This window comes from Onychostruthus taczanowskii, unplaced genomic scaffold, assembly GCF_017590055.1.
Source record: "Onychostruthus taczanowskii isolate IOZ18803 unplaced genomic scaffold, ASM1759005v1 scaffold168, whole genome shotgun sequence".
NCBI lineage: Eukaryota > Metazoa > Chordata > Aves > Passeriformes > Passeridae > Onychostruthus > Onychostruthus taczanowskii.
Genome location: NW_024498884.1, coordinates 219,526 through 247,228, shown reverse-complemented (window position 1 = coordinate 247,228; position 27,703 = coordinate 219,526). Strand labels below are relative to the sequence as shown.

The following is a 27,703-nucleotide window of genomic DNA, read 5'->3' as shown; positions in this document are numbered from 1 at the left end:
TATCTTTGCAACCTCTCCTGTTCTTAAAGATGAGTTTATGTAAGGAAACATAAAGCAAAGTTGGACAGCAGAATGGAGGAGTGACATAAATAATCATGCACACTGTAGAAATACATAGTTACAGAATTATTGTGTCTTATTCCTGTAGGGAACCAAGTTAAACATTATACACTTTCTTGATGTAGATTTTTTAAGTTCTTCTATGAACTGTGACCAAATAATTGTCTAATTGAATATTGCTTGTGAGACAGCCACCACGCCTTTTCTTTGTTTATTCACACCATTTGGTATGTCTCAGAAGTTTTGTGACAGTAAATATATTGAAAATTACACACTCAGATGTCACAGTAATGGATATTGTGAACTAAGTAGGAGAGAGAGAAATTTCTTTAAGTTTTGGTGTGTGTTGCACGAGAACACCATGGAAACTATAAGCTCCTGGCTAAACTCTTAAAGAAGCATCAAGCCTTTAGCAGTTTGTAATATATCTACCTGAAGCACATGTCATGAAAAGTAAGCTGAACATGAATATGGGCAGATATTTTGCTGGCTAGTTTTGCTTCAAAGTAGGTAAATAAGTCTGTGATTTTTTTTCTTATTTGCTGTTACTTGTTTTTACTGTAAATATTACTAGATTGCCCTGAAGGAGAACATTATGAATTTTGCAGATTAAACAAGCACAGACTGTAGTTTCCTGAATATGATTGTGCATCATCTCCATCTGAGAGCATTTAGGTTTCTGTGGCAAAAGTATGATTTACTTTAAATAGATCATTCTCGGATATGGTTGAAAACTTGCATTTTTTTACCTTCCAAAAAATGAATTACATGATTGCAAATTTGTTATTATTTAAAGTATATACTACGTTAAATCAGTTAAACTTGACTCAAATTCTCTTCACTGATGGACATAAATATTTTAATCATATATCTTAAAGATAATTTGCTTCATTCTCAACCTTTTTAAAGTCTCTTTGTGCTCTTAATTAGAGCCTTGTTTTGTAGTGAAAGTGCAGATCCTTGTAAAGCACTGAATTCTGGGATTCTGAACTTCTCAGAAAAGTAGTCTAATAAGAAAATCTGACAGAAAAAAATGTAGATGCGTATACTACTGCTCCTTGATTTATTTTTTTAAATTTAAAACAGAATACAAATTAATTATTCCAGATTCCTGTTTCACAGCCATTGTGAATTACAGATCTTTTAATTTCATATACACTTTCCATCCATGGTCAGAGGGGGAAATAAGTCAATTGGCCAGAAAGAGGAGTATTCCCATTTATTTCTTCATGCGTTTTGTTAATCACATAAATTCTTCTTGATGTGTAGAGCAAGACAGTTCATTTGAATAAGATTTGGATGAACACTAGTGTCATGATTCAATATCTTATGGTCACTTAAAGAATCACCTGCAAATGTACCAGTGAATATGAAAGCTAAATCATTATGAAATTCATTGGCAAGGTTCACTCTATTACTTGCTAGATGCTTGAAACACACTGAGAAAAGCAAACTAAATTCTAAAATCAAGCTGAAACCAGAATCAACCCAAACAATACCTGTCTGGAAGGGAGAGGGGAAAAAAGAGCAAGAGTAGGAAAGGGTAAGGATAATAAGGAATGTTACTTAAGGGAAGTTAAGATAAGATGCCCTGTTCTAAATTGATTTATTTTTAGCAATGTGTATAGAAGAATTTCGTTGTAGAAAAACATCTACATTAAACATATCAGAAGTGCATTTGATTTGTTCTGTAATTGCAGTGAATCTAAACTTTATCATGCAAATAATTTGTTTAAAATGACTGATGTCTACTTCTGGACTATTATCTCTCTGAGCGTCATCTGTGTCCAAAACAGAATGCTTCCAAGAATACTATGAATTTTAGTTGTGATTTCACTTCAATATTCAAGTTAAAAAAAAAAAAAAAAACAAGAAAGAAAAAAAAAAGGCAAACTAAACCTTGTGTGTTTTTTGTCAGTTCTTGACTAATAAACCGGTTCTACAGCAGTTCCATAAGAAAAGGAAGGGCAATTCACTTCCTTAGTGCTGAGATCCAGTCCTTCCCAGTGCTAAGACCTTTTAAAATTAAAACCAGATTTATCAAGAAACAATGGAAATAGTAAATGAATTATACGTGAATATTTTCAGTATTTATAAACCTAGAAGTAGTGGAATTTTGCCTTTGGGAATAATTGTTATGTTATCACAAACTCCTAAAGTGTGATCATAGCAGCCCCTCTTTCTGAAACTAACTTTAAATACCCTTTCTTCAGGTTTAAACACTTGACAAGTATCTCATGCTATCAGTTAAAAACAAATCTCCAGTGAATAATTAATTTCACTGAGTTCTGTATGGTTGAATAAATGAATATTTCTGTGAATGGTAGAATTAATATTATTAATAATAAAAATTCGCATTCAGTTTTTAACAATTGGTTGCTGTGAAGTTTAAATATCCTATTTTATTATAATGGAAAATTAGAAGTGTCTTCTATAGAAAATAAAAAAGATTTTTTAATTAAAAAAAATGAACGGGCTTTTATAATAAGGTAATTACATATCAGACTAAATACAAACACACTTTGCTTCAAAAAGTGACATCAATATTTGAGTGTTAATCTTCTAATACTTCAATATATTCAAAGCTATAATCCATAGAATCAAGTGTATTTTTAATCTGTATATAGCTAAAGGAAGATAAAATATGATGTAAACTATAAATCTATTTAGATTTTTTTGATATTTTTGCATCAGTCTGTGACAATGCTAATGCTCTAGAGGAAGTTGTGGGTTAAATAAACAAAGTGTTTTTCCTTCTTTTCAGTTCTGGATGAGAGTATACAATTTCCAGTGTCAATTATGCATCTCTTGTTTGATTTTATCACTTTTATTTGGTAGCTTACCAAATTCCAGGTTGTTCTGAAAACTTCTCAGTGCATTTGTTTGTATAGAGAGGTTTGTGGGATTATTGTTGGTGTTATTTTTAAGATAGAAAAACTTAACTATTCTCTTTTGTTTAGATATACTCTTTGATATAAAGTGAAAGGAAGGTAAACTTGGGATGTAACTCTTGTTTTTTGAGTGTTTATGTCAAGGGTCAAGCTGAAGACAGTTTAATAGGAAAGACAAAAGCCGTGAATACAAGCAAAGCAAAAGAAGAACTTCATTCATAACTTCCCATTGGGAGGCAGGTGTTCTGTCATCTCCAGGAAGGCAGAGTTCTCCCACATGTAATGGTGACTTGAAAAGATGAAAGAGAAGAGCTCCAAAGGCGGTTCTTCCTTCCTATTTCTTCCCCCAGCTTTGTACACTGAGCATGACAGCGTATGGTATGGTGGTGAAGAGGTTTTTCATCATCAGTTCACTGTGTGATTTGCAATTCCTGCAGACACCAGATTGGTACAGATTAATAGTTTGTTACTGATACTACTTTATTCTACAAAGTACATACTCTTCTAGGATTTCTTCACCATGTACTACTGGACTTGTTTTTGCCTTGTGACTTCATTTTTATTCTGCCCACATTTTAATGCAAGAAAAAAAGTAAAATGAAGGTTTTCCTATGTGCTGTATTAACACAGCATTTTTTGTTGTCATTAATTATAGAATTATCTCTTTTTCAGAGTACTTTATTGTAGATCTAATTAATTGGTGGATGAAATATTTTCTTTCAGTTAATTTAAAAACCTATAAAAGTTTGCTTTCATTTTTTTTATACCACTGCTGTCCTTTGATTTTTTTTTCCCTGTTTTTTGGTTAATTTTATTATTCATACTCAGTGTAGTTCTTCAGCTTTGAGTAGTTTCTTGAAAAATATTTATAATTCCTCTTTATTGAAATATTGGGAGCCTTACTCCTTACTTACTGTCTATGTAACCTTTCATAACTACTGGAACCTTTTTTTTTTTTCGGTAAATGCAATCTTTTACCATAGCAACTGAATAATAAGAGGCCTCAAAATTATATTAAAAAGTGTTATGTGATGTAGGGAGTCTGGATAAGATAAGCCATGTGCTAATATCAAATTGATTTTGTAATTGAAAATTGTAAAATTCCTCAAAATCAAACATGCAATTCTTTACTTTGAGAAACCGTAGTTGTTTGTAATATAAGAATTTTTATTTTCAACTTTCTGAAAAAGGGAAAAATGTTCACAAAACTTTTCAGAAAAATGAAAAATTAAACCAATTTAAACCAGTTACTGTAGCTAGGAGTGAAAATTAGTTTCTTAGCTGAGTATCTCCATTACTGCTTGGCTTTCTACAATGAGTTTTACATATATAGTATGGGACTTCGATTTACCCTGTGGTAAACTGCAGCATGTATTAATCCCAAACAACTGTGATATGTCCCATATTTAGCTGGATACTCTGAGAGGAGCAAAGAAATTCAGCTATAATGATTTAGAGAAATAATGTTGTCTCCTTCAGTGGGATGTGAAAACACATACTGTGTTTTCATACTGAAAAGGAAGTACTCCTATGTTTTGGAAGTCCTGTATTGATCCCACAGTTAATGTAAGTGTAATCTTAAGGAAGAAAAATTGCTGTGAGATCAGTAAAGTCAGTCTTTCCCCAGATAGTTGTACATAACTTAGTTTTGCATCCAAAATGCTTTAATCTTCTATGCTAACGTAACTATGAGTGAAGGCTTGTTAACTTTAAGCACTACAAAGTCTCACCTTAAATTTCTGAAATCAAAGGACTGCTCCTTTGTTTTGAGTTTTGGTGTTGAGTGTTTTTAAAACAAAACAAAATATATTAGTTTTGCGAATGTTCTACTAATACAGTAAAGACCGCAAGACTTCTCCTATGGAAAATATCATTGAGAGATATGGCTGCAGAAGGCTGGTGATGATTGAAAGGAAGATGTGATTTACTCAAAAGTCAGTGAGGTCATAATGACTTGTATTTTTTTTTTTCTCATGCTTTTCATCTCTACTGAGGGAAAACAGAAAAATCTGTAATGCTTTAGACCAGATAACTATTCCTGCTTTCATAATTTAAAGCAGTCATGAAGCTGGTGAATTGATGATCTGAAAATCATCCTCTTTAGGGGGATCTACATGACTTTGAACTGTTATAGAAGGTCCTAAATCGTGTCAGTTCTAGCCTTGCACTCCTCGTATGAATGTTAAATGAGAGCCTACATGATTTTTGACACTGAATGTTTTTGCAGGCAGAGGAAATTAACAAAAATCAGCAATGCTATTGCATTATCTTTCTTTCCTTTAATCAACACACATGTAGCTATATAATTGTATTATCTGAGGCAGTAGTTTCTGATTATTTCATTGTTGTAACAAGATTGGGTGAGAATTACCTTAGTTTGAAAAACTAGTATAGGTTACTGGGGATGTAAATCTGCAAATGCCATAAGTTTCATTTAAATTTCTCTAAAATTAGTGGTGACTAGGCTGATCTGGAATCCCATTATGCCACTGTTCCTCTTAGTCTACAGTTTAAATGAAGTTCCAGGTACACAGTTAGCTTCCAATGAACTTGTGCAACAAAACCAAACCAACCAACCAACCAACCAACCAACCAACCAAAAGTTCCTTATTGTAAGGCAATTCTTTCCAAATCACTGTGGAAGTAATTGTGAAAAGACACCACAATTTAAAATGAGCTTCCATCCACTGCTTTTCACCTCTGCGTGGTGTTGTATGGCTTCTATTTGAATAATAAAACTATTGTAGTCAGAATCCTGTGTTCATCCCTTCCTGAGACAAAAAATTTGGTATCTAGGGTACATTTTCTTCAATTCATGTCAAGAAATGATGAATAAAATGTTGACAAAACAATATCTTGAAATTCAATCTCTTTGTCATCTGTTCTTAGAAATGCAGTTAAAAACAAACAAAAAACCAACCAACCAACTAAAAAAAAAAACAAAAACAAAAAAAACCCACAAGGAAGACAGGCTTGTTTTGTACTTTATAAATTTGTTATTTCATAGTGAGCTGTCCATTATTTGACATCTTTAAGTCACTTTAGTTATATTGGTTGCAAATGTGGTTTAAAAAAATCTCTGGAAGGCTTGCTTAATAATTTAGTTATTGAAAGTGTTTATAAGAGAAAAAAAAAAGAGAGAAAAAAAAGAAGAAATTATTTTCCTCCTTTGTACAATTATGCTGTTGGAAAATGCAGAATTCACTGTGTACAACACTGATGGTATTCTTTTATCCTTTCACTCTGTGCCATATTGTAATAATGTTATCCTCATAAACTTAAGTACTAATTTATACATATGCCTTCACACCATAAAACAAGTATTATTGTGAGATGCACTGTTCAGTGATTTGAACATGTATTAGGCAGTTCCTGTATTCAATTCCATTTAAAGCAATGGAAAAATGTATATAACATAAAGTGGTTAAAGTACTTCCTTTGGGCTAGACTGACTTGGCAAAGCATGGTGCCACCATTTTTCTCAGACTGCATTTTAATGCAGTGCCAGATACACAGGCAGCTTCAACTAAACTTGTGAAGAAATGAAAATCCTTATTATAAAAGGACTTTCTTATGATGATGATGCTGACACTGCTGCTGCTGATCATGATGATTATAATTACCCAGATCACTGTTAAAGTCATAAGACTAAGATATCATAACTTAAAATTGTCTACAGTCCCCTGTTTTATTTACATGTATGGTGTAGTTCCCTCCACTTTGTTTCATTACAAGAATAATGCCACCAGTTTTGTGAGAGATTTTGCGATTATGGTTGCTATATGAGGACTTACCCGAAAGTCTTACAAATAATTTTGTCTCTGTATTTCTTTCATATTGTTATTATTAGCAGTAATAGCAATTGCAGTAGTATCTGGTTATTCAGTTGGAGTTGTCCCAATATTTAGTTTTACAAAAAAAAATTATTTGGGAGGATTTTCAGGGAAATGTTGCGAAAAAAATGTGTCGTGAAGTGAAACTTTCACTGCTTAGCATTGGGCCAGGTGGAGTAAATTTGCAAAACTAGCAGGTTATGGAAAGGAACATGTCTTCCTTTTTCTCTGTCCCTGACACAGAGTTGAGCATTGAACCAGGAGTGGAAATTAGCCCACTGATAATTTTGCTATTCCTTCTGTTCTTTACTCATCTTAGATTTAATCAATGTCTGTTGGGTTTCACACAAAATATTGATTTGTTTTACTTTAGAGAGGAAATAATTATTAAGGCATGTAAGAGAAAATTCTGTATAACTCCTAGAGAAATGTTGTATCTATTCTCGATCTCCACTCCCAGTAGAAATTGCTAGGTTTTGTCCCTATGAAGCCTGTATTTTAAGGGGTTTAATTTGTGGAATTCACCCTGGTATTTTAATGTTTGTTATATTATTATAGAATAATATTTTCTCTTGGGTGACATGGAAAAGACATCATTTACTTAAACATTTTTTTGTCTCAACAAAGAACTCAATCTTCTCTGTTTACTGGGCTGCAGCCAAAACCTGCAGGACATTTTAGAGTGTGCTTGTGGTGTAGCATAATGTAGGTCACCTAAAATTCTCTCCCACCCCAAACAGATTAAATGGATAGTCACACATAGGTGTTTTTAATTTTCCCTAGTGAACTGATAAATACTAAATGACTCATCCAGTGCAAAAGACATGTGTGGTAGCACACTCCAATCCAAGAGATTGGGAGGGATATTATCCCTTTGGAGCAAGGAGCTGTTCACTACCTAGCAAAGTAGATATGTCAGCCGGCCTAGAAAAGATATAACTGTATTTTTAAGGAAGTGGAACAAAGATTATTTTAATAATGAAGAGTGGCCATCTCAAGAAGGGAATAGAATGAAATATGGGAGGAAAAATTAAGTCTTTCTGAATCCCTAGGAGACTTGGAAGTTGAGTTTGCCTGTAAGAGTTAGGAAAGCACTCAAAAGGGGACACCACAGCATGTTCATTAATGGAGGAGCTCTCCCCAGCTGGAGTTTTCTGTGACAGTCCTGAAAAGGCAACTGTGGTTTATAAGGACTGAACAGCAAAGTAATTGAGCAAAAAATTGTCAAAGAGAAATCAAAAAATATGGGTTCTTTTCTGATGTTATGGCCTTTCACTTTTCATAAGAAGAAATTTTCCAAATTCTTTCTTTATTTTCTTTCTTAATTGAAAGTGAATTTAATGAGATTGAAAGTACCTGGATAAGAACTAGGCATTATCTTTCTATGCAGGTAGTTTGGAATGTTAGCTCTCAGAATAATTCTTCCAAAGCATGCAAAAGGTAATAGTGTGTGAATTCACTCTAGCTGAAGGGGCAAGTGGGAAAATGTCACCAAAAATGAAAGAGAAGTATGTTCCAGCGAAATATAGTAATTGAGAATGCATTGTAGCGTGCAGTGACATGCAATGAGGTGTGCATGCCTAAGCTTCAAGATTTGTGAGGGGTGTGTAACATTTCTGATGTAAGTATTTATACTTTTTTTTACAACATGATAGAAAAATATTAATTTTCTATGGAGATACTACCTCTGTTTAAAATAATTTCCTATTTTCAAAATACTGCTGAGTTTTTTTAGAAAATCTGTGCAGTAACTTTGCATGGGTATTCCTGTGAAATAAAAAACTTTGTATATTTATAAATGTAATACGTTTTTCTTGTTGATGTTCCTAATTTTTTTTTTTTTTTTAGGTTTCCATTGTGTCTTTAGTTATACCAGATTTAATCATGCATGTTGGTGAAGCTGACAGCTGATTACATTGTTTGTTATACGTGATGATACCAAATGTCAGTTGATCCCAAATATTACAAAAAAGAAGGTGTTACACCTTGTGGTCCATTCATGTCCATGCATTCTAAAAGGGTCTTAATACCAGTATTCCTTATTGGTATTTGCAAGTTACAAAGTGGTTAAAAATGTGTGAAAGGAAGTGAAAAGGAATTACAACTTTGATGATGTTGTAATGAAAGTTTTTAGTGGCAGAAACCACTTTCATAAAGGTCTGGATATGATTTAAGAAGACAAACTCATGTAACATCATGTAGGTTTGGTTTACTGTGGGATAGTAGCTCAGGCTGTAGTATTCAGATCAATTCTTAAACTTAAAAATTTAGTAATAATCAGAAGGAGTAAATGACATAATTATTAAAAAACCAATGATAAAAGAACTTCTAGTATTTATTTTAATAATTCAGTCATGTGAGGTATTTCTGGGTAAAACTGATTAAAGAATTGCCTTCTGTGTTACTGATATAGGAAATCTTGAATTCCATGAAAACACCAATCTCAAAGTATGTAGGTGTAACTAAGGTGAGATCACTGAATTGAGCATTGTTTAGAAGGATGCCTGAGAGACAGGTGCTTTATCTAGTCCTGTTTTGTCAATAACCTATGCTGGGATACAAATTGTGTGCTACTAATAATAAAATTACTTGGATGAAGAAATAGACTGCCTCCTCAGCAAGTTTGCTGATGATACAAAAGTAGGACAAGGACCTGTACAGTCTGGGAACTAACCTGCTGGAAAGCATCTCTGTGGCGAAGAACCTGGCGGTCTTCTTGGACAACAAATTGTCCATGAGCTAGCAGTGTGCCCTTTGAGGCCAGGAAAGCCAGTGGGATCTTGGAGTGCAGTAGGAAGAGGATTGCCTTCCTGTCATGGCAGGTCATGGCAGTTGGTTTTGTTACTCAGCCCTGGTGAGGCACAATTGGAGTGCTGTGTCCATTTCTGGCCTCCCCAGAACAAGAGAGACATGGAGCTTCTGGAATAAGTCCAGCAGAGGGCTATTAACATGACTAGGGAACTGGAGCATCTCTATTATGAGGTGTCCTGGTTCTAGCCAGGAGAGGATGAATTTTTGTCAGGAGTGGACGTGGCCAGGACTCAGAGGTTATTCTATACCACTTCACATCATCTTCTGGGTATAGCGGAAGGGCTCCCTTCCATGTCAGGTAGCCTGGAAGAGGGAGATTTTGGGTATTGTCAAGGGTTTCCACAGAGGGTGAGCAATGTGAATCCTTCCTCTCTTTTCTTGTACACTTTATCATTAGTATTGTTACTTTTACTGTTATTTATTTTATTTTGCTTCTGTTTCTGGAACAGATTGGAAACAAATTTGATCTAATCATTTGTTGATTTAGATCCAGAGTTACTGGTCACAATTTGCTTGGTCTCTTCATTTGTGGTACCTAATGTGTATACATTCCTGTATATGCACTATGTGCTCCTCACGATGTTCTTTTTCAGAGCAGGGAGAGGGATCACAATTGTTTTTTTGCTGTACTGTGTGATACCAGCTTGTGACATCAAAACATCAAGGGCAATAATGAAGGCAATTTGGAATGTGTATTCAGTGTTGCTGTGCTATCCTTAGCTTGTTTATTACCTTTGGGAATCCGTTAATGACTGTACCCACTGGAAAGAACAGGGAATCATGAATTCCTGCAGCCTTTCAACCCCCTTTTCTTCCTTCAAGCCTGTTACAACAGCTTTTGAGAATTCTGAATTTCCCTTTGATGTTAAGGAGAGCATGTTCTTGTTGCTAAGTCTGTAAGGTTTCCTGAGTGTGGTTGTCACCCATGTTTGTGCAAACAAAAGAGTGACAAAAAAGATTTTTAGGAGGGTCTTTCAGACATCTGCCCTCGAGGGTGGATGAGTGGCATGGGAGGTGGAAGAAGATGGGCCAGCTTTTGAAGGATTATTTTGCTCCAGTGGTTCAGAAGTCCACCCCTGAAAAACTACAGGACCCTGATTAAGCGGCAGAATATCTGGAAGATAAATTCTGTGACAGCTTCAGAGAGGCGTGAAGTTATCAAACATGCTGAGCTGAGGGACATGCTGCAGGAGAGGAAAGCAGAGCAACAGGCAGTAAGGCCACTTAGACTGCAGCTGAACCAGAAGAACAACCCATGCCAGCAGCAATTGCCTCTATACAAAAATAAAATTCAAGAACAAATCCATAGCTTAGTGAGGGATGAAGAGGAAGCAGGACCATCAGAACAGAAGGAAGTGACAGAGCAAGAGGTAATCATCTGGTCTCTATTCGTGGGTGCTCAGAGATATATAAATAAATTTCAGCTGCCAGTTGAATGAGCCCTGAGTGACCCAGCCACTCTGATGCTAGAATATCATGGCCCATGATATGAAACTAGATGGTAGTGAAGCCAGGTAACTGGAATCCCTGTTCTGGGATGCGAACATTGACAAGGGGATTGGGAAGAGGACAGAAACTGTCAGCCTTTGGAGGTGACTCCTGTCAAGCGTGAGATAAAGGTATTCTCTCAAGGGTGATCTAATAATGCACCCAAGACATTGGGGCACAATGGAGAAAAGTGCCCAGTACCTGAGAGGATAAGCTGTGCTGGAAGTAATCTATAAGGATTCAAATAACAAGCTGTAGACTTCTGTAGATCCATGTGAGGACCAGTACACAATCCACGTGGCAGAAGTTTGTAGAGTGTGATGCTGTTGTAGACCATCCCATTAGCATCGAAAGAAGGAGAACAAACAATGCTTCAGGTGACTACCTGACTCTGGGAATATGAAAATCATCTTTTCTCCTTCCCTTCTAAAATGTACCTTGTCTGTGAAAAGACTGTCCAACACTGCAGACAGACTCAAAAGACTTAACAGATTAGAAAGATGTCCCATGCCCTGCCAGAATGGACCGGAGTTTCTTCTACTGGCAGCAAGCATCCCGTGCTTGTGAGAGAGAGGTCCATGCCATGAGGTGATGTGGGGTTTTACCCACATGACCACAGAGAGGACATGAGGAAGTGAGATGGAAAGCCCACTTCTGCACTAACAGCACGAGTACATAAGCTGAAAGGAGGAACACGTAGCACAGGACGTTCTTCAAGTATAAATGCCACTCCAGTTTCCAATGGGCAAGTCCTCCCTCAGACAGAATAGAAGGGCTGGTGGCACTTCTGGTCCTTCTGAAGGGACCTCAGTTTATATTTACAAGAAGTGAGCAATGAGAGCCATGACCAGAACTAGAGGGGCCCTGACTCCAGCCAGGTAGCAGAAAGGGACAGTCAGATCTATTGGATGGTGTGGAGTGGATCCCATGCACATCAGACATGCAAGGGTATAAAGCTTTAGCAGACACCAGAGCACAGTGTACCCTGATGACATCAAGATATGTAGGGGTAGAATCCACCTCTATTTCTGGGGTGACAAGGGAATCCCAACAGCTGACTGCACTGGAAGCTGGAGTGAGCCTGGCTGGAATGAGTGGCAAAACACCCCATTGTGACTGGCTCAGAAGCCACATGGATCCTTGGAATAGATTACCTCAGGAGAGGGTTTTTCAAGGACCCAAAAGGTCATCTTTAGGCCTTTGGGATAGCTGCTATTGGGACAGAGAAAATTAGACAGCTGAATACCTTGCCTGGTGTCTCAGAGAACCCTTCTGCTGTGGGGGTTGAAGAACAACAGGGACTGATTGCTACCACATCACTGCACTGTCAGGAAAACTGCGCCAGCTGGGACTCTGCGATCCCCACCCATGAGATGATTTGTGAGCTGGAGACCCAGGGAGTGGCCAGCAAGCCTCCCTCACCCTATAACAGCCCTGTATGGCCAGCGTGTAAGTCCAGTGGAGAATAGAAACTCACAGTGGACTGTCAGGGCCTGAATGAAGTTTGCTTTCACTTGGAGGGGCATGGAGTACACCTGGAACTGATGCCCCAGAACTGGAAACACAGCTCTGCTATTTGCCATGGATTGATCCAGACTGCACTGAAAAAGGTGAGGCTCCAGAACACTTGCAGGACAGTGATGACATCATGGGGTGTGGCAACACAGCAGAGGAAGTTTTGAGGAAAAGGAAGAAGAGAAGACAATTAAAATAGTCCTGAAGGCTGGTTTTGTCATAAAAGAAGGTAAGGTGAATGGACCTCCCCAGTAAATTCAGATTTTCGGAATAAACTGATGTCATGATTTAGGAATAATACCCGCAATTTAGTGTTCCTACTGAGACTTTCCAAACCACACTTGTGCACACTTGCTCCTTTCTGCCTTCCCTCTCCCTCTTGCAGCAGGCTGGAGAGGGGAATTGGAAGCACAAAAAGTGAAGATCACAGTTGAGATAAGAACAATTTGCGAGAAACAGGAATGAGATAAGGAAATAATAACAACAACAACACTAACAACAGAGTGTACAAAAATAAAAGTTATTGTTCAACAAGGAAAGCTCTGAAAACAGACAATACCCAACTACCCCTTCTGCCACACTACCCCTGCCACTTCCCTCTGGCACAGAACCAGTGTTGCCCAAACCACTCCTTCTAGCATTAAACCAGAGTTACCCTCAGTCCACCGCACTTGCTTTATGGGAAGGAAGCCCTTCTCCCCTTCCCCTGCGCCCAGTACTGACATGAGGTGGTACAGAATAACCTGACTGTCCTAGTCTTGTACTGGCTACTGCACAGGGAACCTGTACTGCAGGGAACCTGGACAAATGTCAAGATGGACATTGTCAGATTCCAGTGAATATGGTCAAGATAGTAGCTATGTCCCCCACAATAGGCGAAAAAGTCAGGCTTTTGTGGGTGTTGTGGGGTTTTAGAGGATGCATATTCTGGGTTACAATCAGATTGCAAACCCTCTCTCTCATGTGACCTGGAAGAATGATTTTAGTTGAGGTCCTGAACATCAACAAGCTTTTGAACAAATGCAGTGGGGGATTGTTCATACCGTAGCCCTTGAGCCAGTCAGAACAGGACAAGATACAAAAAATGCGCTCTACTCTGCAGTTGGAGGGAATTCTCCTTTCTGGAGACTGGTAAAAATTATCCAGGGAGACTCAGGGGGTTCTGGATTTGTGGATACAAAAGATCTGAGGCCTGTTACACCCAAATGAAACAGAAATAATGGCAGCTTATGAAGTCATTCAAACTGCTTCAGAAGTGATTTCCACTGAAGCACAGCTCCTCCTGGCGGCCTGAGTGCCGGTGTTGGGGTGGATGTTCAAAGTCCCTTCCACACATCATGACACCGATGTGATGTGAAGTAAGTGGGTTGTGCTGTTCACACAGCAAGCTCAAATAGGAAACCCCAATATTCCAGGGATCTTAGAAGTCATCACTAACTGGCCTGAAGGCAAAAATTTGGAACGTTCATCATAATCAGAAGAGGGGAATATGACATATGCTGAGGAGACCCCTCAGTATAATCAGCTACCTGAAAATGAAAAGCGATACATGCGCTGAACTTATGGTTCTTGCCATCTGTAGGGGTACATCAAAAATGGATGCCCTACATGATGAATCACAAAAGCTATTGAGGGACAAGATGGATCAAGTCAGAGCTGAAAGCTTGGCTTTAGATATTGCTGAAAGAGAAATGGTCAGTACTCTTTGACTGTGGATGGTGTCAAATGCTCTGTGGAGGTGGCTGGAAGGAAGGAAAAAGACCAGTTGGGAATGCAGAGACAAACCCACCTGAGCTGCTGAGGTGTGGCAAGATGTCAGTGCCTGGATAGAGAAGTTGGCTGTAAAAGTTCATCATGAGATGCACATGTGCCCTAGAGTTGGGCTGCTGAAGAATGTCGCAAAAGCTGCCAAGATTAAAATGTCTCAGGAGGATCTGGACTGGCAACATAAGGGTGAATTATCCAGAGATAATGGACATGGTGGGCCCATGATGCCTCAGGTCATCAGGGAAGAGATTCAACACCCAGATGGGCTTGTTATCAAGGGGTGGACTTACCTATTGACGCTGTCCCCCAGGTTATCCATAACTGTGAAAGGTGCTGGGATCAAGCAGGCCAAGAAGAGTCTCTGTGGTATGCTAGACAGTGGTCACAGAATCACTGAATATTCAGAGTTGGAAGGGACCTGTAAGGATCACTCCTGTAAGGAGTCCAGCTCTTAAATGAATGGTCCATATAGGGATCAAATCCTCCAACCTTGGCATTGTTAGCACCACGCTCTAACCAACTGACTCAGCTCAGATGAAAATACAAACAGGGAAAGGCCTGGTGGGTTGATTACATCACACTCCTGCCGATCTACCAAGCAAGAGCTACATGTTTACAATGGTGGAGACAACCACAGGATAGCTGGAGGCATACGCCATGTTTCATGGAACAGCATCTTGGGCCTTGAGAAGCGAATTTGACAAATATGGTATATGAAGTAATTGATGAAAATTTGCTTTCAGACCAGAGGATTGACTTCTGCTACCAGTTTTTCTGCTTGTACCTTTCCTTCAAGAAAAAGCTGCAAATGCTGACGTTCAAAGTATGCGTACAAAGTGATACAGGGTGTGGAAAATAAGGCTTGCTGGATAAGACTGAAATAATTTGTTTTATTTAACAATTCTTCAGGTAATTTTATCACCATTGGTATAAACTTTCATTTAAAATAGTGAAAAAGCTGATAGTGAAGAAAGGAGATTATTTCCTTTGTATGGAGACAAGATAGCAAGATCCAAAGGTTTACAGCTGAAGGTAAACTTTAAATCTTGTCTTGAAAATCTTAGATCTGGAAAAAAGATATTATTCCCTATCAGTAAAGATATTGAATTTTTTAAGTGGAATCTACAGCTGTAAAATACTGTTACACATTGTATGTGCAAGTATTAATTACTGGGACAATTTTTACAGTCTGTAAGAGGAGTCAGTTTGGTATATTGACTGTTTTAATCCTGAAATGAGTAAGTGCATACACTTTTTCCTCTATTCCTACAGTATGATAACAAGGATTTTATCTGTGCTGCCCTCAGCATTCTTGGGTCTCTTGAGTTTCATTGCTTGTCAGATACTTTCAAGCAGAGCAGAACTAGCCCCCATGCCTTTCATGCCTTTGGAAGTAAGTGATCGTGAGGAGCCTGTTCCCAGAGTCATGGATTAAATGAGGGAGGGTTTTGGAATTTTTTTTTTTTTTAGGCACTGAATGTCATTGATGTTTCCCTGTGAAATCTTACTCTTTTTATTTCCGTTTTTTTGGTTGTTGTTGTTGTGAGTTTTTTTTCCTTTTTTTTTTTTTTTTTTGGGGGTTTTTTTTTTTTTTTTGGTTGTTTTTTTTGTGAGTTTTTTTTCCTTTTTCTTTTTTTTTTTTTTTTGCTAGAGGGGAACTTTTCTTTTTATTTTGAAGAATGGGAAGTTTGTTGCTTGGGTGAATTGTAATTAAGTGAAACCCCCTACATTTGGGCAAAGTTTGCAATTAAATCACAGTCAAAGCTTTCATCAAACCAAACAAACAGTTCTTTCCCTCTTTTATGTGAAGTCTCTGTGCATCTGCTGGTTTAGGAAAAAGCAAAAAGATTTCTGTGTACTTCTGGTAACAAGGTGTGTAAAATATCCTCTCTTGTGGTAAAGAGGCTTTTGCTGATCTCAAGAAACGTGTATATGTTATCTGTTAACATGTATATGATTATATTATTGTGGATGAAATTAATTTATTTCTAATAAAATATTCCAAATTTAAAAAACATTATGGCATAGCCCTAAGATGATGAAAATTTAATTGACCAGCGAGACAGTTAAAGACATACCTCATGAGAATGAACATTTCATGGTGCTACAACATCAGTTTTCATATATTGCACAATGATGCGGGAAAAAATGAATGCTGATGGTAAAGTTTATGTGCTTTTGTTCAATATGAAATATTTTAATTATAAATTGTAAGTAATTTTTTCACTTTCCTTAAAATATATATGTATCCATTTTCATTCTCTTTAAAAACCTTGTCTTTTCTACTACGTGTGCTTGAGAAACTTCCAACTGGCATTATAAAGTGCATTAGTCTTTCATAGCTTTTCCCAGAAAAAACTCCATTAGACTTACTGAATTAAATTATTTACGCATAAGATCATACTTACTAACACTTAATTTATTACTATCTTTTTATACTAAAAACTTTTTTCAACCTGTAGTACAAGTCACACCAAAACTCAAAGAAAATGCATGATATTTCAGAAATAGAAATATTAATTAAATATTATTTTGAGTTTATACCAAATAAGGCCCATAAGAACCCACAAAACTCTGATTCTGTGATGTTTTGGAAAGTGTTTATCCTAATTCTGCCATTCTGACTTTTTTTGAGAAGAAGTAGGTCTTTAAGTCAAAAGACACAAAACTTGCCCATCTAGTAGAAGCCCTTCTTCTTGATTCACTGTAGTATACATCCTGAAGAAATTGATCTGAAAGTGTTATTGAAGCATATTTTTTTAATTAATAATTTTTTTCTCAGTTCTTCAAAGTGAATAAGAAGATCCTAACTGGAAGTCATCCATTTCTCCCATCCCCTGTCAGGTCTAATTTGTCCTAGTCAAATGCTTTATTGGATCATATGCTTTTTCACTACTGAATTCACAAGTGAAAAAATGTAATTGGAATCGATGAAAAAATACAGTCTTTATATAATCATGTTGGAATTTATTATAAGAACTTCTCTGGTTTCAAATGGTAGTTGGAATTAAGAGTTAAGTTTTAGTGATAGTACTTGCCTTGCATTGAATCACTGTCTGAAGATTTCTGGAAAAGACCAAGAGAATCAGGAGTGAGTTATTTTGGTTGTCTTTAGAGTCAGTTAGTAATAGGGTTTCTGACTTATGGCTGGTTTCTGAGTACTAAGAGCAAGGAAGTCCTTTATTTCACTTGCTCATGGATATTCAGAACTCTTTTGTGATTTTCATGCTCCCTTTTCCCTAATATATGGAATAAAAATATCATGTAATCAGATAAAAATAAAGCAAAAATAAACAAATAAAAACCTAAGGAACACATAATTTCCAGCTATATAACAGCCCTGCCAGCAATTGAAGATATATTGCAAGGTGTGAATCTTTGCAAGTGTCTGCAGGGAAACATTTTTTGTATCCCTTCCATTCGTGTATAATTAAATTCTGATCTATATTACTGCAGTGTTTATCTTATTCCTTCTGGTTTGTCATTTTAGATTCTCTGTGTTCAGTCACAAAAAGTCTTTCATGTCCCCGGAGAGCAGCAAGGTTGTGAACACAGAGGAAATTTGGCTTTTTGTACTCACTAGATGTTCTTGATTTCTTGTTGGCATGAAATAGCTGCAGTTGTGAAAAGGGATGGCTCCTTGAAAGGAAGAAAATATAGAATTTCATGTATTTTGTTAAAGTAAAAGTCACATGCCTGATGTGAATATAAAAGGAACAATGGACTGTTAAGTGTCAGAATTCTGTGCTGAATTTGTGTTAGCTGCTATCTGGAAAAGATGATCAGAAAACTGGAAGACTTTGTTTCAAGTTCAAGAAAATCATCAGCCCTGCCATGCAGGTTACCTCATTGATAAAGTATTTACATTTGCAGAGAAACTATTTCAAAATCCTAAAACCTTCTTTTTTTATCTTGGGCAGTCAGCTCCCTGCCTTGTCTCTCCACTGCCTCTAAGAAATAAGTGAAATCTATTAATGAAAACTTGTGTTTAAATAAAAAATAAATCAAGAAAACCAGCCTGAGCTACTCACAAATAAAATTTCAGCTTGAAATGTTAACATCTTTCAAATAAGTAAACAGCAGAAAACCTTAGTGAAGTAGGGCATTATGAACTCATTCGGCTACTACATGCAGTTGAAATGTAATTATGTGGAAATGCCTAATATGTTCTGTAAACTGAGCTGAAGAATGGAAAACCCTGGTGGCTATCAAAAGGCATGAATGAAACAGTGCAACTTTCCTAGTGAGTTGTTTTTAAGCTTCTGGCTACAAATAGCCAGCAGTAGACCTGAGATAAAGAAGTCCTTAGGCTCTCTGAACAAGGATAATTTGTCCCTGTCCAGGAAGCAAATGCAAGCATAAACATATAGCAGCGGCAGCAGTAATGACAGGCTGGGTTCATCTTCAGTGACATTGCACATTGTGTAGCTAGGAGGCCTGAAACTGTGAAGGTCTAATGGTCTGTAAATCTGTCGACTTCTCCTCATTTCTCTTACTGATGAAGATTTCACTAAGATTGGGACCAGCAAAATGGTCAATACCTCTCAGGAAAACAAGGAGAGAGGAAATCTCTTTTTATCTATGTCATAGGAATCTCATTAAATTCAATGAATCTTTTGGAACTAATTACAAGCCTGCACACTGACCAAAGATTAAATTACCACAATTAACATACTTAAAAATTCTATTAGGTAAAATGACATAGGTGCTCACTCCTGGGGAAAATAAAGTCTCTTTTGTTGAAAAGAGTAGACAGGCTAGAGAATATTTGGTCTTCACAGTGTTGGGAAAAGAAACTTTGAAGTGCACATGACAGAACCAAAGATTTTAATAAATACTTGTTGGAGGCAGATTTTGTGGCACCTTTTTTAGGGTTTTAGCAAGCACTAGACTTGTTGCTACAGTATGACATGTGCTTTGTTGTTGTGAGTCTCATTCCTTTTCATGAATTTTATCATCACAGACATTAATTTACTAAAATTTGATAGCAAAGTTGATCCTTTTTAGGGCTTACCTGCATGGGAAAGATGAGCACTATTACACCTCTCAGAGACTCCCAACTGCTGTTGTGTCTTCTATTCTGCTCCACTATTGTAGCTATGATATTTTATGAAAAATCTTTTGCTAGGATTTTTTCCCTCCTGAGGAGCTGAGGGCCTCAGGAAAGAAATGTAAACAATTACTGTCTGCTGCTGTGGAATGCAACAGCTGCATCTGTGATTGGTGCATGTTGGTTGTTTCTAATTAAGAGCCAATCACAGATGCAGCTGCATCGGACTCTGAGAGTCACAAGATTATGATCACAAGATTATGACAGTCACACTATTCTTGTTCTTTTTAGCTGTCTGATGAGTCTTCTCTCTCTATTCTTTTAGTATAGTTTTAATATAGTATTTTAATATAATATATATCATAATATAATAAACCACGCTTCTGAAAACATGGAGTCAAGCCTCGCGTCTCCACGCTTGGGGTGTTCTCGACATACTATGACTGTATTTCTGGTTGTTTTTAGCTGTTCTTCTTGTTTGATGATCAGGTATTTAGTTTTCTCTACTTGAGAAAAAATTGCAAAACTTTTATTTGTTTTTTTTTTACTCTTCTTTTGTTTTCATGTGGTTTACTGGAACAAGTGTTTGGGTTTTTTTTGTTTAATGTTAAATTGTTGCTTTGCTCTTTAGGTACTCAGTATTTTCTTTGATTCCTTCATAAAACTGAAGAACTTGATAGGTTTCTGGAGAAGTCAAACATCATGATCTTTTTTTTTTCCTTCAATGCTACTTCTGTCCTGCCTTATGATAAGTTTAATAGTTAATTAAGGAGTTGGTAGTTCTTGTTGGTTGATGGAGTTTGGAGTAAATTGAGTTTTAAGAAAAAAAAGGTGCATGCAACAATATAATAGCTGAAAATAATTTCATTAAAAAGTAAAATAAATGAAATTGCAATATGTTAATTTGTGTATGCACTTGGGTTGGGATGTTTAGTTTGAGTTAAGATATGTCATGAGTAAAGTCAATGTGACGATGTTAATGCATATACTTTTTAGATAGTTATGAACAGAATATAATTTTTCACATCAACTTGTAGTGGCTGGGCACTGTATGTTGACATTTGCTTATTTAGAGTAAATTTGCATTCAAATTGAAAAGCATTAAAATCTGTTAGTCATTATTGTGAACCAAGTTCATAATTCAGACAAATAAATTGTTCCTTTCAAAGTAAAATCAGTGCCATATATTTTTGAAGTTTTCACAGAAAAGAGAAGGTTTATGTCTGTAAATGAAATCAGGTTTTTTTCACTACATGGAAATTAAAATATACACTTATGCGTTCTGAATAAATGAATCTCAGGTTGTCCCAGTGTTCTGCTATTTTTATTACAATTTTTATTTCAGTAAGCAGCTGCTTTGTTGGAAGAAACAAAATTTATTTGTTCAACCGTAATGTTATAAACATCATCATGATAACTGGTTAATATTGCTGTTGTAACAGTTATTATTATAGGGTGATATCCTATTCGAACTCCTTTGTTGTATTTCATATGACACAATCTATGTAATTTATAGTATCTCTGTATTACAAATTTCTTGGCTTACTCTGAGTGTGCATAATGGGATATTGTTTGGAGCTGGAAGAGAGATGATAGGCATACTTTATTCATGCATCACTTATGAGTTTGATTCCTTTCAAAGTCCTCAGTTGCTTTATAAATTTGATTAAACTCACGCTAGAATTACGGTATATGGAAAAGCATGCCTTATATAACTTGAATAACTTCTTGAATAACAGATAATATGTATTTTTTTAATATATTTTTTCTTTCACAAAACCTTATTTGTTACCAGATTTTTGTGCATATTAAAGAAACCTAGGGCTTCTTTATGCTTTTGGTATTCTGATGTATTGTTTAAAAAATGTGTAATAAATGCTGTATGATGGATAACTCTTAACTAAAATGCCTTATTTTAAATCTCATGTTAAATGGTCTACTTAAGTATTCCTTTAGCCTAGAAGAAGCTGTGTGAAATATCACTAGAAAGCCTTACATTGCCTTCAGCAGCGAGATGTGTTCTGTTGAACAGTGGAAGGCTGTCCAAGAGAAATGAAAAGTCACTGTTAGCATGTGAGAAAGTGCTGAATTCAAAGAGTGTTTCCATCGTGTAGAATGTCTTCCAGTGTAAATGAAAGCATACAGAATTGTCACCCTGTAGAGACTATTCTTTCATTTGTTTTTATTTACATTGAGAAGCAAGTTCATAATGACCATCTGGTTCTTGACAATTTCTACAAAGTGTTTTGATTTCACTCTGGAATTCATACTAAATTTTGAGTTAAATTGCACAATGAAAGTTGCCACAAGAATGTGTTTTAAGCTACATGTGTTAAGCAATAAAGCAGAAGTTCATATGAAGTAATTTTCCTGAAATAAAGCATAGTGGCTGTTGTAAAATAAATGTATAATTATTCAGTGTATATCTATTTGTGACTCATTGCTCTTTTCTCATAGTGTGCAAAAGGCAAAAAACCCTATCATGGACTGTTGAATTTTGGATAATACCTCTTTTTAATATTCAAAATTTTATGTGCCTTTCTATTATAAATCAAGTTTGACATAAACTATTGTAAGATAAATGCTAAGTGCTCATAGAATTCTTGTGGGAATATCTCAAAGCAATATGTGTGTTTCACAAATACACATGTATTAGACCATCTGGGTAGAATAATTCAGTACCATTGACTCCTTTCCAACGTGTACATTAAAAAGAAAAAAGGTGAAAAATGTGTTTGGCAGAAGCTAACATTACAAAGGCAGATGTATCATCCATCCAGCGGAAATGTAGCTTTTTTTTTGGTTTATTTTGAATTGAAATTTGTGAAGAGTTATACCCAGGGGTGATTTAAAAGTAGTGTGCCTGCTGTTGTTTATCTACTATGCTTCTATGTATTAATGGCATGCTCCCATTCCTGATGATTCATTTCATAACACATGCCACCTCTCACCAGAAGATCAATATTTAAAATATGAGGCATTTGAGAAGGATGAGACATTCTGCTGCAAGTAGCTCTGCAATTTTGAGCACAAGGAACACATGGACCTGTGGAGCAGGTCCAGATGAGTGCTGAAAAAATGTTCAGAGGGATGGAGCAGAAGCTCTTCTATAAGGAAAGGCTGAGAGAGTTGGGATTGTTCAGTCTGGAGAAGAGAAGCTGCCACAGAGACATTATTGTCGCCCTTTCAGTACTTAATAAGAAAGTTTGTAGCAGTAGAACATGGGAAAATAGTTTTGAAACAAAAGAGGGTAGATTAGGTGAGTTACAAGGAAGACATTTTTAATGATGGGGGTGGTAAAAGACTAGAGCTGTTTGATCTGAGAGGCTGTAGATGCTGCACACTCAGAAACGTTGTAGATCAGGTTGGATGGGGCTCTGGGCAATATGGTACAGTGCAGGTGTCCCAGCTTATGGCAGGGGGTTGGACTAGATGACCTTTAAAGGTCCTTTCCAACTCAAGCTGTTCTGTGATTCTCTGGGTCTGTGATTGTATATCATGCAGATAGATTCGAGTGAAAATGCCTTTTATTTTCCACTCTTAATATTCATCCTGGTATCTAGACTTACAATGTAGGCTTTGGCAGTAGAAAAGGGATCAGTGACACTTGAAGTGTTCCCTTGAATCAGCACCGTAAGTAGCTCTCTGTGTGAAGCACAGCATCATCATATTCTTCTATTTCTAATGCAGTTTATGACTAATAAGTTCCTTCTATTTTCTCTGCTGTAAAGAAATCTTTCACTAATGAGATCCTTTTCTGAGACTTGCCAGTGCAATGAATTTACTCATAAGACCTTCATTTTTTTTTCCTTTTTTGTGCTTACCAGTTGGACATTTTGTCCCAAGTGGAACGGCTTCTTTCACCATTGTAAAACTAATCTGTGGATAATGAAGTAAAAGTAATTAGACACTAAAGAGTAGGATAAATTTTTGCCTTTTTTATTGTGTGAACCTGGAACAGGAAATAAGTTCTGAAAATAAGAATAATTTTCTTTTTTTTTCATGAGAGAAGTACTCTGATCTTGGTAGAATATGGCATATGTGACTTTATCAAGAGCAATTAAAGCCTATTGTTTGTAGTGGATATTATTTATGGGATTCAGGAGAGAACTTCTAACTCTTCACAGTCAAGGCCACTACTAGGTCTTTCCTTTAGAAAGCATTTTCCTCGAACTAAATTAAAGAGCAGCAAAACCAAATTTTTTTTTAAAGTGATCAAAAATCCCCTGGGGACATTCATATTAACGTATGGTTAAAAAGAAATATCTATAATTACTTAGCAGAAACACTTAATTATTAATTAAGGTAAGGAAAAGATATTGTATTCATTAATATTTATGGGTTTTGACTGTGAATCCTGGTAGACAAATAGAAGAGTTGGAAGAAAAAGAATTCACTTATGACTTGTCAGTTATTAGTTGCATCCAAAGAAGGTGATTGACTTGAAAAGAAACACTTCAGAAAGACTAAAATTTGACATAATCTCCTCTTTCTCTAAAGAACTGATGCCCCAGTATAGTTAGGGAAGACTTGCTGCACTTGAGTTTTTAAGGTTAATTTTCTTTCAGCTGAACTAGATCAGGTATCGATTCTCAATTGACACATTTTAAATTTAAATAGAGAATGAACACATATCCTGTATAGTAATTCAGCTGGAGAGGCATTTAAAGCTAGAGTATTGATTAGTGTTTGCTTGTTTCTGCATAATTGATTGTGAACTGCAGTTAAGTCTTCTTTTTCTGAAATGCTCAGGTTTTATTCTGTATGATGGTAGGACTTGCATACTAATAATTGTGAGATAATGATTATTTTTCTGTGTGTGTATAAAATGCATATACCATTTGCAAAGCAAAAATTTTTCCATTTTGTCATGTTTCCTGTGCTTGAAAGGGATGAGATTACTTTTTTATTTAATTTTATTCAGTTTGCTTGGCTTTATAATTTTTTTTAGAAACAGCTGTATTAATGTGATTGCACATTAAAAGTGATTGCAAAGACGTGTGTGAACATAAGGTCAAAAGTAAATAATAAACGTGGTGAGGTTGTAGGTTAGTGCTGCAACAGGGAATTGAAAGTGTCATTTGCTATTCATGTAAATCATAGTGAGTGGCCAGTGAACCATTTCTTGGTTTGATCTCAGAAGTTGAGCTAGAAGTGGGTAAAACCAGCTGGTTAAAGAATATGATAAATTATTGTCTGGTAGTCTCATGAAATATTGGGTAAAAAAACCCCAAAACCTGTGCCTAAGTACTGATACTTCTACACATAATACAGCAAGAGGAAATATTTAGAGACATGCTGCTCTCCAATGCAGAGTTGATTCTGTTACAGTTCAGTAAGTGTTTCTGTTGGATTAACCTGAACGTGATATTTTTCATTGGCAGATAATTGTGATGATCAGCTGGTGTCTGCTTTACCTCAGTCATCATTCAGTAGCTCGTCAGAGCTGTCTAGCAGTCACAGCCCTGGATTTGCAAGGCTTAATCGAAGAGAGGGTGAGTTTTATTGGTCAATTGTTAATTCTGGGTTGAAATGAAAGCAGTTTACATATTCAAGAGCATATGTTACTGTTTCAAATAATTTTTGTCTGGTGTTTGTATACCAGCCATGAACAATAGTGTACTCTCAGCTCAAGGAAGTTATGACTCTCAACTTCTCACCCTGTGGTAAGCTATCTGACAACACGAGCCCTCAGTGGCTGGAGCTGCTCTGTGGAAGCAGCATCTATGGATCCTGACTTCTATTTAGTTACTACCAATGAGGAATCTGATTAACAAACTGTTTCAAAGGCACTGTCCTAGGAAACTTCACTGAAATATTGTGTCTTAGGTCAAAATCTAATTCTTAATAATTCAGCCACAATGTTAGTGATGGTTACTTAGAGAATTCAAATACATACAATTTCCCTCATGTAATCCATTGTTATATTTTGCATTATTTAATTGAGAGCTATATAAAATAAATCTTAATAGTATTTTGTCCTGCCAAAATAATTTCTGTCATTGAGCCTCCATGATAGACTGGAATATTTGCAATGTCTGATAGATAGAAACACTATAGTGAAGAAGAAATATCCCAATCTGTTTTATTAACCTAGTATGCAGTATAAGCATGAGCTTTTGTTTTGAATAAAGTTGAGATATCAATGGAAATTATATATCCCAGAAGGAATTCCCCAGGTTGAAGTAATATATGCTCTTAGAATTTTAAATAACACCTGTATTATCACCAAAGTTAGCATTTTCATATTTGTCTTCCCTAAAAATGTATGTTTGATAGGTTTTTCCATTTGGCTCTCTTCATGTGCTATGATGTTGTTTGTGCCATGTTAAAATGCATTTTTTAGATTTATAATTTGCTTCACTTTGCCCTGTACTGTATGCACCCATTAGAAATGCTTGTAACCTTACATCTGGTCTCGTTTGAGCTCATGTAGATACAAAACAGCAGGAAGTTAATTAGAAGATTATGACTGTCTACCTTCTCATTCTGTGTGCCTCAGGTTCATGGAACTGAACAGAGTATAGGTTTGAATGACTTATTCATTTGTCATTGTTTAATAATATGGCCAGATTGTTTGGCTAGATACCTTTTGGTTCATTCAGACATAATTTTATGGAATGGTGTAGGTGAGATGAGATGAAAATTTCTTCAGTAAATTAATCTTTATTAAATTAGTTTTAATTTATATTTTATTTTTTTATTTTTCAGTGAGAGTAGACACTCACTACTTGCTATGGAACCAGGAATACATTTTCTACATTGAATTTGTGTTTAACTCCTTCTTGTGAACTTGCCATGTAAAACCTGATTATATTTGTAGGTGTTTAGAGGTGATAGCTTTATTTGGATGGAACAAAGCTAGTCATTATACATACGTGGTTATAAACAAAAACATTTAGGCACACAAGAAATGATTGCTAAACCATACAGACTGGAAAAAAACCTCTGTTATTAGGAAAATACAGTGTGTGTTGTCAGTGATTTTATGGAAGCAATGAACGCATCATTAGAGTTTTAAAAGAAATTGTGTGATAACTGAAATTGTGTGATAACTGAAAGTGGGTTTGCATTTAATATAGATCATACTCTACTTTGAATAAAAACATCTCTTTTTTTCAGCCAAAGTTAGTGACTGGGAGCAATTGTGACCTCCTAACATTCATTTAGGACAAGCAGATTGTCATTTTAATACAATAATATGCTTGGTTCTTAAAATGCCAAAGTTAGGGAAAATTGAATGTATTTTAGACAGAAAAAAGTTGAATATTTTTACAGAGATTACATGGGAGCCAAAATGTTGTCCTTCATCAAAAAATAAATAAACTAAATATGCATATACACCTACACTGTTTCAGTTGGCAATAGAAAGTTTAAAAATAGCAGGAAATTTATCAGAAATGTGAGAAGTTGTACTGAAATGGTTCTTTAACCATGTAGATTTGTGTTTACTAAATGTAGAAGATCAATAGGAAAAGTTAAAGAAGGAAAGAAAACTTACGCCTAAAAAATAAAAGTACAGTATGTACTTTATGTGAAGACGTAGTAAAAATGATAACAGCAGAGAATGATTAGTAAAACAGCTAAGTGGGAATGTTTCAGCTTTTTCTCCATAAAGCAAAAAGATAATGTGGTTGAACTTGATAACAAAAAACATTTCCAGTCCATTAGCAGTTAGGGAAAGTGATAACATCCAGGAATAACACATTAAATGTTCTTCAGAGTTTTAATTATTGATAGTTCGTTGACTCCCTGAAGTTTTCAGATACTCAATACTCAAGCACAGCTAATGAATACTTCTGCTAACTGCTAAAGTAGTTACTTTGACATCAGCTTTTCTTGCAATAATGGAAAATTAGATAGAAAAATGAAGTAGAACTAAGTAAAAAAACTCAATCACTAATAGCAGTTAAATATTTTTAATGGAAAAATTTTCTTTTTAAAACCCTGATTTAATTATTTGAAGTTAGAAGACATAAAATGCAGAGATTTAATATAAGTAGAGTTTGACTTTTGGCCTAATTTTGTATGAATATTTAATTTTAAATAATAGCACCATATCAGTGCAGTCCAAATTAAATGTATTAAGATCTAGCTGGTGGACCTCATAATGCATTTATCATTACTATATAAAGGTGCTATAAAAGAATTTCAAAGGAAACTCTAAGGCCACCTTTGTTCAATACTTTTGTTGATTATATGGAAGTAAGCACAAATCATTTATGATGAAATGCATATTGAAATGAAGAGTGGTGAAACAGTGAATAACCATGGCAAAGCAATTATGA

General features: G+C 35.8%; 1 protein-coding gene across 1 annotated transcript in view; it reads left to right on the top strand.

The window, feature by feature from the left end:
* LOC121333367 (contactin-associated protein-like 4) overlaps nucleotides 1–27,703 on the top strand; it is a 200,077-nt gene that overhangs the window by 20,926 nt on the left and 151,448 nt on the right. Inside the window, exon 2 of the mRNA XM_041399639.1 lies at nucleotides 24,800–24,910. Coding sequence (XP_041255573.1) covers nucleotides 24,800–24,910 — 111 coding nt within the window. The remainder of the gene's footprint in view (nucleotides 1–24,799; nucleotides 24,911–27,703) is intronic.